At 34.3% G+C, this 18,236-nt stretch overlaps 1 protein-coding gene and 1 non-coding gene across 2 annotated transcripts; both read left to right on the forward strand.

Moving 5' to 3' along the window:
* Positions 1 to 985: 985 nt before the first annotated feature.
* Positions 986 to 12,364, forward strand: LOC140743288 (uncharacterized). Its single transcript, XM_073074449.1, has 3 exons — positions 986 to 1,121; positions 3,001 to 3,229; positions 9,989 to 12,364. The coding sequence occupies exons 1-3, from the start codon at positions 1,104 to 1,106 to the stop codon at positions 10,111 to 10,113; spliced, it is 372 nt and encodes a 123-aa protein (XP_072930550.1). The 5' UTR covers positions 986 to 1,103; the 3' UTR covers positions 10,114 to 12,364.
* TRNAR-UCG (transfer RNA arginine (anticodon UCG)) lies at positions 5,258 to 5,331 on the forward strand. The gene has a single exon. It is a non-coding gene; the product is annotated as a tRNA-Arg (tRNA).
* Positions 12,365 to 18,236: the final 5,872 nt, after the last annotated feature.

The raw sequence follows: 18,236 nt of genomic DNA on the forward strand, positions 1-18,236 counted from the left end.
AACGCATTGAATTGTAATCGCCTAAAGGTGTTCAATGTTCATGCTCAATTAATTTTAGTTAATGTAGTTGTACATCCTTGATCTGCTAAAATTGCTTATATCTATTTACTTGTAAATGACTATCAAGGATTCTATGATAAACGTCAAAAGTAATACATATAGTATATAGCTAATTATATTTTAAGGCTGTAGTGACTACCTATTTTTCCCATGATCTATGTAATTATGGATATGTGGAAGAAATAGTATTTCGTTACGACAAAAATTAACCATATGATGATGATATGTTTAAGATATATTATAATGCAATTATATTTGTGTAATAAAGTTGAAATTAGGCCATCATACGTCATAAAAAGGGCTTTGAGGTTAGTAACAGTTGTAAGTTTGTAACACAATATTGTGAAGTTTCCAAATTAAAAAAAAATACCTACATTACTAATTAGTAGTAACACTTACTTTAAGAGAAAAATACAAATCAACGTGTATAATGTTAACCAATTTGCGTTTAACCAGTGTAGAATTTTACAGCCTAAAACCTTTTGGCTATACATTGTACAGTGACCCGTGGGCAAAAAATGGTGATAAGTTAATAAAAAAGGCCTTTTGTCTTTCAAAATAATTTAGACAATGGCTGTTTTCAGAGAGAAGAAAGTAAATGTAAGGTTTATTAATATTTCAATTTAGGTATTGTTATTTATCATATATCCGCCCATCTCGATCCAAGCAATAAATACAATCGAATATCCACATTATATTTCCCGTACAAAGTGCATTTTCATTCTAATACTGGACTACCAAGCTTCAAGTCGAGTAATATCTTCAAATATCAACCTTTTATATACGTTTTCAGGTTCAGAATCCGTTGCTGCCTTTCGATTTGATATATTTATACTGCGCTCGATACTGCACTCTTCGGTGGCATGTTAAGATTGTTATTGCAGTGCTATTTTATTGGATGTGGATTAGATCGAAACGCGGAGAGGCAGTGTCGCGAAACGCTACCACGTTGCGATATAAAAGGAAGTTTTGTTTAAATTTCTTTATCACACACCATCCGACTGTAACCGCGCTCGGTCTCACTTCGTCTTACCAATCTCACGATGTCTGCCCGTTTCCTGGTGAGTGAGATTTCAAATTATTTGTTCTAATTATAATGTGTAGAGCACATTGCGCTTGCGTTCAGTCTCCAATTAAGAATCATTACAAACGAACGACTGTCATTAATTTCACGTAATTCTATTGTGACGTGAAATATGGGTCAAATGACGTCGAACGCCATAATCGATAGCGATTTTAGAATAATGACGATAATCGAAAGCTGCCTTGAACGACATTACGATAGAACCAAAAGTAAAAACTGCGACACCATGCGACTAGACAGATTGCAACTCTCTGCAACCATTGTTCCATAAAAAAAGATAATTTGCAGCAAATTACAATTATTCGCTCGTTTCTCACACAATACCGCTAAAGAGAGTAATTTCCGATGAACTTGAGGCTGTAATAGAATCCTAGTTTAATCAATCAGTATTTGTATCGGGTGATTGACCTACGAAAGAATTACAAACGGTCACGATTTAACTTTTTGTTGATAGATTTTGTTGAAAAAGCTCAAAGAAGTTTCATTGAAAATAGAGTTGGAACAACTCGGTTGTTTATGATAAAATCATTGTTGATCATAAGAAAGTGATTGAAAATGATAGTAAAACTCGTCGCTGGACGGAACTGACAGCGTTAGTACAACTCCGCTATCCGGATCTCGATCTTTTTGTTAAGTTACCGCATACAGGCGTCTATGAGATTGCAAAATAATAAAAATCAAATGCGAGAGTGAGAGGCACAACATTCGCATTGAATAATCCATGTTTTTCTCGTTTTTTGAAAGTGATTCACTTGTTACACCACCAAGTTGTCGAGCGATCTCTATTATTTAGGCGTTGGGTACACGCTTCCATGCGACAAATATGAGGGGACTTAGATTCTAACAATTGAGCTGTCATTTGGTTGTGACAGAAATTTCACAATATGTTACAATTTGTACTAACGAGCAAAGCTTCGCTTCAGCGATTACTGTTTTCTTTGTCGCATTCGAATTTTTTGAACAATTGGCCTCGGCGATATTATTGAGCGTAGTGTTGTTCTTTTACTAAATATTTCTGAGGCGTACGTTTTGTATTGTTTTTGGAATTAGATATATAAATATAAGCAAGCTCTTCGAGAACAAAATTGTATTAAAAAAACTTTTATTACTTTTGCTGTAAGTAGAATGAAATAATTAATAAATAAGACCTGCTATACGTACAATTTTATCTGTTTTTAAAATGCTAATCGCCTAAAAATCACTTTATAAGTAAAGTAGGTACAAGGAATTGATATTATTGTTTTATATATAATTTCGCGATGTGGGAACTTCATTTGAAATTTAGATATTTTTTTTTTCAAATTTATCTGATAATTTGATCATAATTAATGTAACATTCAAACAATTTAGTGGCAAGAAAATAATTTACTTGTATCTAATAATTACGAATTTATATGAATTGTCTTAAACTAATAATAACCAAAAGATTTTCAATTAATAATGAATCTATAGGATTTTTATGTAGCAAAGATCGTAATAAGACAATCTACCAATACAGTAAATGAAATGTCCGTTAAGTGTAATAATGACAATAATAATATTAAAATGCATCTAAAGCGTGTAAGTGTCGCGAACAAACAATGTCACATTCGCATTTACCTAATATGAATTAGTATTAAATCTCGATGTGCTTCTCCTCCTAAAAGACTTGAGCGATTTATTGAAGCTTTTTGAAGCTCCTAGAGGGCTTTATCAGCACCCCGTAGATAGGAATAATGTTTAGTTCTATATTTAATTGTGAGACCAAAATTGATCAGACACAAAATATGACCAATAGTTTGAGTCCCACTTGCAAGTTCAAACATTTTTAATTCAATATTTCTTTCGTATAAACCGAACTACTCTTCTAATTCCAGTTGGTGCTAGTATGCGCGGTGGAGCTGTCGATACTCGTGCTGGCCGGTGGTGGTGGTGGCGGCCACAAGAAGGTGGTGATCCACGTGCCCGTGTTCGTGAAGCATCACCACCACAAGCACACCATCGTGAAGCACGTGCACCACAAGAGCGGCGGCGGTGGCGACGACCACTACGAAGTGCTGGGCTACACTTATGGGGAACCGAAGCCAGCGCCACACATTGGCGGAGGTGAGAATATTTTTAGGGATCCGTACGAAAATACAAAAACTAAAGTCTTATAGTATCACTCGTGTATCCGTCCGTCTAAAGTACCGGATCGAATAAGTTGAAATTTATATTCAAAATATGCATTTTCGCGACTCTAGCACGAAGGGATAACGTGAACAACAAATTTCTAATTGAGTTTTGGAGATGAAACGCAAAATGTAAAAAAAACTTTTGCAAATTGTGTCGAATGTCATTTCAATAAACGGGCTCGTTATAGGGATCTCAAATATATTTTTTATAATTATACAATGCATAAATAGAAGATATTCAATAAATAAGACGTAAAATAACAATCCCCGCCCGGCTTATCTCTAAACTAAGGCCAGAATTTTGAAAAAAATACCAAAATTAGTTCTTTACTTGAATGTTAAACAAAACGTACAAATTAGATTTTATACAAGTTAGATACATTAAGTATGGGAGAACACATTTTTAATTCATTTAAACTGTTCAATTTATACGGAACCCACTCTAAGCTAACTCGCTATTTGCCCGGTTATCAACAAATGACCTCAATAATATTTGCAGACACGATTAATTAAAACGCAATGTACCACTCCTGGTGTATACGAAAATACGAATGATATTTTTACAAATAAATAATTTTGACTCTTGAAGTCTCAAATCATTAATCCATTACAGTCTGATTGCTATGCACAGATCTCCTCTTAAAGCTAGAGAGGACTAGCATACAAGGTACGAACATGAGATGTTTAAATAAATTATAAGTTAGGATTTGATCATGCATTTTTAACCCGACTGCCATGGAAGGGTTATGGATTTCGCGCGTATCTTGTATGTTTGTCTTTCTTTATTCGGTTGGATCTAACAAACGGCTGGATGAATTTCGACAGTTAAGGTGTTATTATATTCGTCTCAATGACCCGAGTGTCCTTAAATAGGTGTTAGAAAGAAAAAATCAAAATGTGCAATTTTGGCGCGAAATAGTAACATTTTAAAAAAATAAGTTAACCAATACGGTAAAAAAGAATACGGTACCAAATGAAAGGAAATTAACCGGAGATTATAAAAACATATTTGTAAAACATATAACTAAATGACTTACTCACTTTTCAAAAATCAACGTACAGCCGAAACCACTGACCTTAAAGTTCTGAAATTTTACACATGGGTTCTCTATATAGCGTAAATAATTAACAAGAAAGGCCTTTTGGAAATTCTACCCCTAAGAGGGTAAAATAGGGGATGACAGTTTTTTTTGAAATCCTGTAATTTTAAAGCAACTACTATAAAATTTTGTATTTGGCTTTCTGGACAAGGACATACTTATTTATCCACTTCCGAAAAATCAACCCCGTAGAGGGTAAAATAGGGGTTGAAAGTTCATTTGAATATTCGTCAATTTTGAAGCAAACACTATTAAAATTATGTATCTGGCAGGATAAAATAATGAAATTCTACCCCTAACGAGGTAAAATAATGGATGGAACTTGAATTACTGAAGTTATATATTTTATAGAGAGTAAATGGTGGATATTTCGCGAAATAATAACACATTTTAAAAAAGTTAACCAAACGTAAGTAGGGTATCAAAATAAAGGAAATAAAAAGGAATACAATATTTCTAATACATATATAACACATCGAGATGACTGTCTGACTAAATGAGTAAGTTGCTGTGCCAGAGATCAACACAAAGGGAAACCGCTGAACTTTAGGGTGCTGAAATTTTACACATAGGTTCTATACATAGCCTAAATAAGAACTATAAGGATAAAAAATAGGATAATATTGTTTGAACATCTTTTGATTTTGAAGCAGATACCTACTATGAAACTTTGCATTTGGCTTTCTGGATAAAAATAATCAAAACTACTATTTCAACGTTTTTGGAATTTCTACTTCTGCCTTTTAAGTACAGTCGGATTTTTGATTTTTTAATTAAACCACTTGTTATTTTAATATATTTTATGATTATTTACACGGCACAATAATCATCTGATAGCAAAATTTGAATCATGTTCACAAGGATCGTGTGGCCTAATGGATAAGGCGTCGGACTTCGGATCCGAAGATTGCAGGTTCGAGTCCTGTCACGACCGCTAACACCCATGTTACATGCGTTTTTATGTTTTTTATAAGTTAATTTATTTGAAGTTTTCAATCACAGTGGACGGCTAAATATGAAAATATAAGGAATTGCTAAAACAATAACGATTTTGTTTGAAAACATATTTTTAAAATAGTTAAACCCTTTATAGTTCGACACCGCAGGCACCACCGCCATACCTATTTCTATCTCATAACAGCGGTGTTAAGTGTCGTTGTGCTCTGGTTTGAAGGGTATGGTAAGGGAGATAGGCTTTCGAAGTAGTTTCTCCGTGGTCTTCAGCAATGCATTTGTGGCCGGCAGCAGGTCTCAAGTAAAACTCTGACACGATGTGGAATTAATTCTGGTTGTTTCCGTAGATGGCGCTGTCGCTTTATATTATGGTTGGCGCTGTGTAAACGTAACGTTTTTGCGAAGGGTTGATTTCATTGCTAATAGTTCTCAAGGATTTCGCTAGGGTGCGCTGTATTCCATATTTGGGAAATAAATATTTTGAGTTAGTTTGGAAAAAAATAATTATGTAAGAAGATAAGTCTAGTATTCCCTGCAATTGGGTAAAAATAAGTAAACAACACATTTACCATTAATAATTCGACTAAAAAAATTAAATATAGGCATCAGTTCTACTTATGAAATATAATTAACATTGTTTGGGAAAATTCGTTGAACACATATATAAGTAAAAACAATAATAACGTTAAATAAACCTTCTGTTTTAAATGTAATAAAACAAAACAAAAAACGTGTGCGGTGGTGGAACCTATAACTAACTTTTGCTGCTTGTGTTCCCGGTGGGATTCGAACCCACAGTCTCCGGCACCAACAACCGGGCCTTTCCTATTAGGCCACGGGGACACAGTGAGAAGTTTCGAAATTTGGATAACATTGTGAATGTGAACCACAAAATTATACTTCAAGTATGTTTTTTATAAGCTTTAAATATCAAACGAGCATGCAGTTCACTTGAAGGTAAGTGTTCACTGCCGCCCATTAACGTCTGTAACCAGCTCCGTACAATGATTTTACCTGAACCTGTACCCTTACCATGAGTTTTTACGTTTTGACAAATATGACTGCTTTGGTATTTGTTTACGTATTGGCCCATACGATTTGCTAGTTCTGACACAATCCGCTAGGGGCGCTGATTGGAATTTGTATGGGCAAATACGTAAACAAATACTAAAACAGTCATATTTGTCAAAACGTAAAAAACTCATGGTAAGGGTACTGAACCTGGTCGCAGAAGCGTCGCTACTCCTGGAGACTAAGATGGTGAAGCAATAATACTCGTAGATAAACATGTAATACGTACCTAATCGAATCATACTAACTTTACCAACTTTAAAAATTACACATTCTACTATACGGCGGCGCATAATTAATCATCCTATTTTGTTTTTGAATTACTTTTGTACTTAATAAAGAAAAGGGTTTTTGAGTAATATAAATCTTTACCCGGACCTGTAACTTTTATTTGCTAATTAGAAAATATGAAGTGTTGTTGACACAAATTTGCGTCCTAATCCTAATCCTAATTAATAAAAAAAATTGTTACAGGTCCTGGTAAAGGTTTCTATTAGTCAAAATCACTTTTTTATTCAGTACAAAAGTAATTGAAAAACAAAATCGGATGAATAATTTTGCGTCACTCTGTATTAATATTAACGAGTATCATGCTACCAAGTCGGATTTTTTCTTTGACGTCACCAGAGTAGCTTCTGCTTAGAAACGCAAAAACCACGTAGTAAGATCGGGCTGCAAAATCACTATGTTCATCACGTAGTTAATCAAACTCAATTTGTATACATTACATACATTTTTGAATTCTTAAACTAAATTGTGGGCATTTTTATAACGGTATATCATCACATTTGAATTTTGAAGGTGGTAGAACCCTGGTTTGACTCCGGCGGCACCACCGCCACATTTATTTCTAACTAATTCCGTTTGAAGGGTGTGGTAAGGGAGACAGACTTTTCCGAGGCGTTGCAGCTTAATCCTTAGGGGTAGCGGCGCATCTGTGGCCGACCTCAGGTAGAATATCCAATCCTATCTGGGTTGATTACGGATGTCCATGGGCGGCAGTAGCTGGACTCAGGTAAATTGCATGCTCGTCTGCTACTCCTATATTATAAAAAAAAAAAACATTAAACAAAGTCGGTTTATAATACATCATGAAGTAAGTAGTTGACCGAGTGAAGAGGGACACCCACGGCTTTAAAATTGTCTACATACCTTACTGTGATGTAGATGTTATTTCAAATACAGATCAAGTGGATGATATTTTTTCCAGAATTAATGAACTTTATTTTAATTAAAAGTAATTTCGAGCACTTTTTCACTGGCACCCAATGTAGTTTCCTATTCGGAAATGTATGTAGAAACATAAGCTCGATTAGCTATATGATGAACGCAGTGAATTTGCAGCGGGATGCCGTACTATAAGAAAAAAATTAACTTCTAATACGTCGTAAACCAATTACTATTCCACTGCTGGGCGCGGGTCTCCTCTCAGAATGAGTAGGATTAGGCCATAGTCCACCGCGCTGGCCAAGTGCGTGTTGATAGACTTCACATATCTTTGAGAACATTTTAAGATCTCTCAGGTATGCATGTTTCCTCGCGTTGTTTTCTTCACCGTTAAAGCAAATGATAATTAATATGTAATGCGCACTTCCAAAAGGCCTGGGATCTGAGCCTCGGACCCCTCGACAGACTGAGTTGCTATCACTGCTTCTAGGTGATACAACGTTTGGTATCTTTGAACTAAGAGCTTTCAAAGTGACAATTACGTAATGCCTAATTGTCTAATCCTAATCATTATGAGAAGAGACCCGTGCCCAGCAGTGTGACAGTAAGGGGTTGTTGAAAAACCACGCTTCTCCGGTTCTCCACGCTTTGTAAGTGTGAAATCTGACAAATACATTTTAATGGAAAAACACGAAAATAACTTTAATGAATAGAGCGACCAACTTTACTTAACTAACTTTACCTGCCGTAAATTTCAAGGGCCTCACAAGACTTGCTCGCGGCCAAAGTTTGTGAAGTAACTAATTGGCCGAGTACAATTACTGGACCATAGAAATAATTAGTACATAAAGTTACATGTTAAATGTATAAAATTCCTTTATAGTTTAGCGCAAGCTTACGCAAGGGCTAATCACGGGACTAGCAATACGATAGATCACCAGTAGATCTAGAAAATTGCGATTGTGCGCACAAAAACCTAATGACACTCCGGAATAAGCCGCAAGAAAATTGTTTTGATTTCCAGAGCATTCTATATAACTCATTACGCAACGTCCATTCTAATTTCCTCTCCGACCGGCTAACTATCTCAATGGTAATGGAAAACGATAATCGCGGGTGTGATGACACGTTATCTTGGATTTATTGTTGAATGTAGTAATGGATATGACATCTTTATATATATATTTATTATGTGCGTGTGTATGTCACTGAACTCCTCCTAAGCGACTGGACTGATTTTGATGAAATTTGTTGTGTGTGTTCGAAGGGACTTGAGAATGGTTTAGATTCACAATTTAGTCCGTGGGAAAAGGTTTTTTTAATTAATGTTTAATTCTAAGTATATAGTTATAGAATCGGAAACTATGCATTTGATCAATTGATGATCTTTAGCAAAGTGTTTGTCCAAGAGCCCACGAGGGTTTGGTAGTTGGTAAGACCAATTTTCGACAGATGGCACCACTGTCATTCCAATGCAGGTACAAATTTTCCGTTTTATGTATGTCATATTATTTCTTTAAAATGCGGGCGAAGCCGCGGGCACCACTAGTACTCTTATAATGTAAGGCCCCGACTTTCTGTGATCGGGTTTGTTATCGGAAGTAGCTTCTTAACGCCACAGCTTTCGGCATTCCAGTGAGAATGAAGACAGTTATACAGATTACATTCCTAAAGGATTTTTAATTAACATTTTATTACCTTTAGCGGAGAAATGATTAACTACACGTTAAAATATTTTCTAAAATAAAGTCGAAGAAAACATCATTGCTAGCTACATAATACTTATCAAAAACATAAATATATCTAGGCGTTCTACTTACACCGTATTACTACCATATTGAAGCAATGTTGTAGTTTGTCGCTGTTGTGACTGGAGTCCCGTGTAAATAAATTATGATTGCTAGTTGCTACCAATAGGTCTAGCCGTCTATTTAGATATCGTCATTTCTAGAGTTCCGTTCCAATAGGGTAAAAAAGGAACCCTACTACCAAGGCTTCACTCTCTGTCCCACGGTCACTGGGCTCTATCTCTTTTACGATAGAAAGTTGAAAATTTTACAGAGTATGTATAATGGTGCCCGCTATAATAACAAATACTAAAAATATAAAAAAAAAAACTTGGAAATAAAAGGGATTCGCCATACAAAAAAGCCTTATAAGTTTTTCGATTTATCTATTGAACGGTAGTAGGTAGACAGTTCTAATTTTCACAGTACATTTACTTCTATAATGGCTATGATAACAAATACTAAAAATAAAAAAATATGAAAATTTGATCGTACGGAATCCTCAGTACGCGAGTTCAAATCGCACTCGGTCAATATTTAATTTTAGATTTGAATATCTTAAAACGTGTTATCCAAAACATGAAATTCACCTCACATCATATGCCCTTCCAGGTCACGGCTGGCATGCAGCTGAAGAAGACCACGGTAGTTACGGAGACTCCCCCGTCAGCTTCGAAGGAGGAGACCATGGCAGCTACGGCCTCTCGGGCGCCGGCGATGAGCACGGAGGCTATTGACCCTACACAATACACCTTTATAATGTAAACTTGTGATATCTTCGTGGTTCTCCAAGGTTCATCTGCGAGAACTATCTACCTTACATCAGCTTCCCATTCTGCATTATAGCAGCTATTATCGCGCTACTTCTTAATCCTTTTTTTCTTGTCTGTTTCTGAGTTTGTATATAATTTGTATATATTATACATTTTTGTCAAATTACGCCAAAATCCAGCATATTAGCAAAAGTACATTGGCAAACAACATGACTAACTGTGTAATTGAATAGCATGTCTGTCTGTATATAGAAACAATTTTTTACTACACCCATCTAGAAATATCAAACGCGAATCGACTTCCTATACTCTAATTGTGGCGTAATAGTAACAGTGCAATTCCCAACAGTTCCGTACAATAACTATCTTTCTGTAATTACGTACTATAAATAAACCAAACAGTCGCTGTAAGGAAATAATGTATCAACAAATCTTTATGTTCTATTGGATTGCCTCCAATGACGGTATCTAGTAGAGATATAATCTTTACGGCTTAAAATGATGGACACCACTTCAGTTGCTCGATAAACGGGAGATTTACAGACCTTATCAAGATTTAATAGCGGTTCCGTTGAGTTATAACCCCTTTATAGTGAATTACCCAGAAATTCGACAGTGTTGGATAGGAATGCCTCTTTGTGGGAGGCAAGGAGACATCGCCCAGTATTTTAAGCCTTACTAAATCACTGAAACTATTGTCGTAAATCTACTAGATGATCCTTCGTACTCTGTGATCTTTATTTATGTTGTTTTAAGATTATTTTTATTTCTGACTCTTCGATGAGAGGTGCTATATTTATGTTTGACTATACTTAATAGATTTTAACGGGTTGTTTGTGTTTCACTCTCCGATGTATGGTGGTGCGTGAAATGTATATTGTAGTGTTGAATGAATTTAGTTTAATGTATGTTAAGTTTACTTTGATTTATTATTTGTTATTACCTAAGATTTGTGATTTGAACTGTTGAATATTATATATCTTGAAATTGTGACGAAATTTCAAGCAGATTTCTGTTCCAGTTATATTAAGAGTTATTAGGTTATAATATTCCATACAAAATGTCTTAAGCCTGTTGTAGTGGTCGAATAATTGCAACAGCTAATTCAAAATCATTTTGTTATTGTGAAATGTGTAAGATAAAATTTACTCAAATTTACACACATTGTAAAAATGAAAGTTTTAAAATCATCTACTAAGAAAAAATACATAAGTTTATATGGAATACTAGAACCATAGGTGACTTTCAGTACTACAAATTACTTGTACCTTTATTATTTTTATATAGAGTGTACTTTAAATTATGTCCGATAAGTAAAATATTCTACCGCTAGCGTTTACAGGTATTTTTTAAAGTGTCGTTTATTGTACAAATAATGTTGATATACAAACTAAGCATTTAACAGGCTATCCTAAGTGTAAGGTACAAATGTAATAGTTAAAACATGGGGACGCAGGTCTGACACGCAAAGAGTTCTGGGTTCGATCTTCGGCCAGTCAGACATGATGAATTAAGTCTTCTGTTCAATCTGGATGTTGTGTCATAATGATTGAGGTGTATCATCGTCGCCTCATAGATCCATCTTAGTTCTAAGGAGTGCATCAATTCTGGTAGAGCGCATGTCCTGCTTGGTATTTATACATATGTATATCTGCCATCCACTGCCCCCATGCAGTAACCACTTAACATCAGGTGGATTGCAAGCTCATTTGCCACTTTAACCCTTTAAAAAAATCTTTGCGTGTATCATGCTACCAATGACGGAAAATCCTAAAGTCGGATTTTAATGTAGAGCATTTTAGGTACAATTTTTGATCATTTCAATATGTAACACGCATTTCTTACATACAATAATAATATCTGTATAGTAGGTACATATAAAAACTGCATTGAAGGATCCACTAGAAGTCTCATGAATCAAGTTCTTACTCTATAGCTTAAGGGAATTCTTTCATATTAGATTAATACAAATCGTTTTATTTTCTCGTCGATCGATTAAGTTTTAAAGACATTTATAACTTTGATGCAGTGTAAGGTTATCTTTCGTTACTTAAGATGTACGGGTTACGAGTGGATTAAAAGAGCGTTTTATTTATAAGTACATTATATTTTTTAATGGTTTAAGACTGGCGTTGTGAATATTTTACTCCGGATTACTCGGGATTTTTATTAATAATAAAATATGGTTGATAATAAAAGTACTATTTCTTTTTTATAGTTATAATTATAAATTTACCTTCCATTAGTATTTTGGTACATATTTTAATATAAATGTTTATTTACTTTTATTCGACTAGTTTCATTCAAAAGTAATGAGATTCTTCAATTAATGTCTTTATCTTTCTGAAGTTTACACAAAATTTACTGAAGCTTGTTACCCGACTGCCAAGGAAGGGTTATGTTTTTCGCGCGTATCTTGTATGTTTGTCTTTCTTTATTTGATCCGATCTAACAAACGGCTGGATGAATTTCAACAGTTAAAGTGTCATTATATTTGTCTCAATGACCCGAGTGTCCTTAGATAGGTGTTAGTAAAAAAAAATCAAAATGGCGGATTTTTGGCGCGAAATAGTAACACATTTAAAAAAAAAAGTTAACCGAACTTATCGAATAGGGTATCAAATGAAAGGAAATTAAACGGAGATTATAAAAACATATTTGTATATATATAAAACAGTAAGGTGACTGACTGACTGTCTAACTAAATGACTTTTTCATTTTTCAGAAATCAACGTACAGCCTAAACCAAGGACTGTACAGTTCTGAAATTTTGCACACAGGTTCTCTATATAGCTTGAATAAGTACTAAGAAAGGCCTTTTGGAAATTCTACCCTTAAGAGGGTAAAATAGGGGCAAACAGTTGTTTTGAAATCCTTTAATTTTGAAGCAACTACTATAAAATTTTGTATTTGGCTTTCTGGATAGGAACAAGGACGCACTTATTTATCTCCCTCCGAAAAATCAACCCCGTAGAGGGTAAAATAAGGGTTAAAAGTTCATTTGAACTATCGTCAATTTTGAAGCAAATACTATGACATTTTGTATCAGGCTTGTTGGATAAAAATAATGAAATGCTACCTTTAACGAGGTAAAATAATGACCGAAACTTTGATTTACTGAAGTTATATATTTTATAGACCGTAAATGGTGAATTTTTTCGCGAAAAAGTAACACGTTTTAAAAAAGTTAACCAAACCGAGTAGGGTGTCAAAATAAAGGAAATTAAGAGGAGATTACACATACATTATATAATATATCTTATATATAAAATTCTCGTGTTAGTGACCGTACTCCTCCGATACGGCTTCACCGATTTTCACCAAATTTTATATACATATTCAGTTGGTCTGAGAATCGGCCACTATCTATTTTTTTACACCTAAGTGATAAGGGTTATTCATCCTTAACATTTTTTTATTTATATGGCAACACAACGTTTGCCGGGTCAGCTAGTACATATATACTCGTATATACACATCGAGATGACTGTCTGACTAAATGAGAGAGTTGATGTGCCAGAGATCAACGCAAAGGGAAACCGCTGAACTTAAGCGTGCTGGAATTTTACACATTGGTTCTTTATATAGCGTAAATGAACACTACGAGGATAAAATAAAATAGGATAATATTGTTTGAACATTTTTTGTTTTTGAAGCAGACACCTACTATGAAACTTTGTATTTGGCTTTCTGGATAAAAATAATGAAATGCCTATTTCACTGCTTTTGCAAATTCTACTTCAGCCTTTTTGATGCAGTCGGGTTTTTAATTTTTTAAATTAATTACTTGTACTTTTGAATATTTACGTTTTGAACATCTTATTGGAAATTAACAGTAAACATGGAAAGAAACGTTTAATAACTTATAACTGAGTTTAGTGTTAGTCTCAGCATAATTTATGATGTTTTCGGAATAGCAATATAATTAACTTGTACATGTATCGTCATCGGAGACAGGGTCAATGAATTTGGTTAGATACTTATATTTTTACTAGCTGACCCGGCAAACGTTGTGTTGCCATATAAATAAAAAAATGTTAAGGGTGAACAACCCTTATCACTTAGGGGTATGAAAAATAGATAGTAGCCGATTCTCAGACCTACTGAATATGCATATAAAATTTGGTGAAAAGCGGTGAAGCCGTTTTAGCAAGTGAAAATTAATTCGCACATACATTTGAAAATCCCGTGGCCTGGGATTTGAACCTCGGACCCCTCGATCAAGAGTCCAAGTTTCTTAACCACTAGGCTATCACTGCTCAAGAACTCTTATGTGGGGTTGATTCTGGATGATGATTGATGTTTCCGTAGAGGGCGCTGTCGCTTTATATTATGATTGGCGCTGTGTAAACGTAGCGTTTTTGCGAAGGGTTTATTTCATTGGTAATGGTTCGCAAGGATTTCACTAGGGTGCGTTGAATTCAATAATTGTGAAATAAAAATTGTTACTTTAGTAAAAAAAATAATTAAATAATGATGTAAGAACATAACTATTCCTTGCAATTGGGTGATAATAAGAAAACAACACATTTACAATTAATATTCTGGCTCAAAAATATAAATAAAAAAAAACAGTTATACTTATTAAAATATATTTAACATTTTTTTGGGAAAAATCTTTGAATACCTATGTAAGTACAAACAATAATAACGTTCGGCACGGCAGTGCCTCCGCCAAGTCGAGCCAAAAGAAGCGGCACGGCCGTAGCATTCTTTTCTCGAAGCAATTCGGCACATTTTTGACCCCCTGTAACTTCGTTGCATATGAAGCTAGAAGCCTGAATTTTCAGGAGCTAAGCAAGCATTGTATAGACACAGCATATTTCAAATTTCATTCAATTTGAACCAGTAGTTTATTAAGAATTACAAGTAGTCAAAGTTCGTAATTTTGTCACTCACTCACTGACTGACTGACCGATCATCAAAACTTTAAGGCACTTCTTGCAGACATAGAAGGTTAAAATTGAGAATATAATTAGTGTTTAGTACATAGTACATACAGTTAACTCATGGGAAAAATATTTTGCAATTTCTGTCCGGTTATCTAGATACACCAACTACATAAAATATCTTTGTATCCTATATAAGCATATAGGTTTACAAAGTTACATTTGCAGTTAATGAATCTTTGTTCCTGTCCGCGAAATGTACGAGTAGTAGGGGAGCCCATGATGCTAAATGGGTAGAAACTCGAGCGTCGTTTGGACCTATACGTTTGTGTAGATTACACGTTAGAGTGAAGAAAAGTTTGTATGATATTTTTCGATTCACGGTGGGAATAGCTTCTAGAGGATTCGAAAGATGTAAAAAAATGAGTCAGACGGACATACTCAAGGCGCGGCAGATTAGTGATAGAGTATATATCTCTCATGCCGGAAATATGTTTATCTGCTGGTTTGCAGCCATACGAGAGGTAAAAATGGAGAAAGAAATATTACACCAGCGCATTCGATTTTCAAAGGGGATTTTAAGTTACCCCAGATGAGTCGCCCATTCGAAAGACTGACGATTCGATTCGAAAGACTGTCAGTGACTCTTCGAAAATGCAAAAAAATCTTGACACACTCAAATCAAATCAAATCAATTTTTTTTATTCAAAATAGGTTCTTTACAGAGCACTTTTTGAATGTCAAAACAACTACCACCACTTCACAAGGTGTTTCGTTATGGAGAAGAAGCGGCGAAAGAAACTCCATAACACATATCTTTAAAAAAAAAATGTTTTTGACAATGTTAACTTAACGTAATGCCCCCCGCGTCACTCCCACGTCATCGGGTACCTTTTGAAGATTTCCTCCTCATAAAGAAAAAAAAGGTCCTTGTATGGCAACTCTCCTTTATTTGAAAGTTTTTCTTTTTACTTTTAGTACTTGTTGTTAAAGCGGCCATCATTATACATACTATTCCGAAAAAAATTTAAGTTTCTATCTATTAAGGTTCCAGAAATAGAGCTCTATGTGAGACAGACAAGCGGACAGCTTAGTAATAGGGTTCCGTTTTTACCCTTTGGGTACGGAATCCTAAAAAGTAATATAATATCAAAAACATTCCGAATTTCTGACAAATGTCATGAGAAAAAAACTAGATGTTACGGCTAACGTGCCTAAATCAGTTAAAACGCAGATTAGCTTGCCCATTACCTAAAGTACAAAACGAAGATTGTATACACTTTCACCCCTTGACGTCGTCCCGTGCATGCCATGACGCGTCGTCGTGTCATGAATTTACGACAAACATTGTATATTTTCACGAAACAATATCGCTTTGCGGCATTATATCGCTATGTGTCACGAATTCACGATACGTCGTCATGTCGTAAAAAGGCATATGTTTTAGCCCTAAGAACAAGTCTGAAAAGATGTTTCATATTTTACTACAAAGTTAATCTGCATATTTTCTACCTAATCTTGAGACTAACTAGTTAATGTGTATGCTAACGTATTCTGCAATCTAACGGTAACATACACAAAATACAATAACTGTCGTGAGGTAAAGCAACTGTCACCGTATTATAAAAAAATAATAAGTTTGTTTCCAAGGAAACAAATGTTTAGGCAAATTTCGGCCTTGTTGCGCTTAAATAAATGTCTGTATGAAAATAAGCTTACATATACAATTTTACAAAGTTCACAATGTAAAATCCTTAATAACTTTTAAACGGATTACCCTAATTACACAATTCCTTTTGCCCTATCCGTTTTAGACCTAAACCTACCAAATGGCATTAAAGACAAACCAATATCTACACAAACAAAAAATCATGTTTTCAACTTACGTAATATGTATTTGAAAAAAAAATACACCCTCTATATTATTCCACTATCTCATAGTGTTGCTTATAAGGATCAAATTCTGGAAAGTAATGATAAATGGAAAAGTTTAGGAAAAGCCTCATTTTTAAGAAAATTCAAATTTTTTCATAATAATGTGGCAGTTAAGTTTCCGCCATTCATTAATTTAAACATTTCGCATAATTTCGCAATTTTTATGCCTTATGTTTTTAGGCCTTATATTTTTAATCATTCGAAAGCGGACGTTTTGTTCTCCAAGAATTTATATTTTTATGTCCGACTTAGTGAAGGTTATTTTTAGGACCATTATAATAGATTTGTAACTTGCTATGCGTATGCGGAATACAGATGTAAAGTAGACAATTTGCGAGAATTACTTTTTCGAGACAAATCCGAGTGAATACTTAACAAAGAGATATTGAAAATCATATTCAACGTTAAAACGAAGTTGTAAATAACAAAAAATAAGAATTTACTAATTAATTAGTTATCTATTTTTATTAAAAAATAAATCCTATAAACGGCGGGAACTTAGTTGCCAACTTATTACTTTCTCATACTAAGCCGTAAGTCATGGCCATAACATCGAAGAATTAGTTGATTAACCAACAAATTCTTCAATGTTATGACTTATGTATAGTTCTAAAGAATTATGGAATATGTTATGTATAATCCTTAAGGATTAGTATGCCAAGGTTTGAAAAATATGTATTTTCTTCAAAATGTTCCTTTTCCTTTAATTTGTCACATAACATTACTTTCCAGAATTTTATCCTTATAAGGGACACTATTATATAGTGGAATAATATAGAGGGTTTTTTGAGGGTGTAATTTGTCAAATCACCGATATGTAATTTGACAATGTCAAATAAATATTGGTATAGACTTCGATCACTAATCGAAGGGTATAGAAGACTACCCCGTACTAATCCGGAATATATGCGAATTTTAAAGAATATTATGACTAGTCTTGATGATGTGAACATTACGACGGATATGTGGACTAGTAAAAAACCATTTCCAAAACTCTGAATGGGAGCGAACGATATACTGGAGATCGTACATACAGGATTATGTGGTCCCATGGAAGCTACTTCATTCAACGGTTCAAGGTACATGTTATTATTTATCCATGATTATACTCGAATGACACATGTTTATTTTCTCAAACATAAGAGTGAGACTTTACGAAATTTAAAAAATATAAAATTCGCGTTGAAAAGGCACCTAGCAAGTCGAACAAGTGTATGAGATCAGATGGTGGAACGAAGTTTTGTAATAGAGCTTACGATATTT

This window comes from Epargyreus clarus, unplaced genomic scaffold, assembly GCF_041222505.1.
Source record: "Epargyreus clarus isolate Ecla_fem2 unplaced genomic scaffold, WU_Ecla_fem_2.2 ptg000007l, whole genome shotgun sequence".
NCBI lineage: Eukaryota > Metazoa > Arthropoda > Insecta > Lepidoptera > Hesperiidae > Epargyreus > Epargyreus clarus.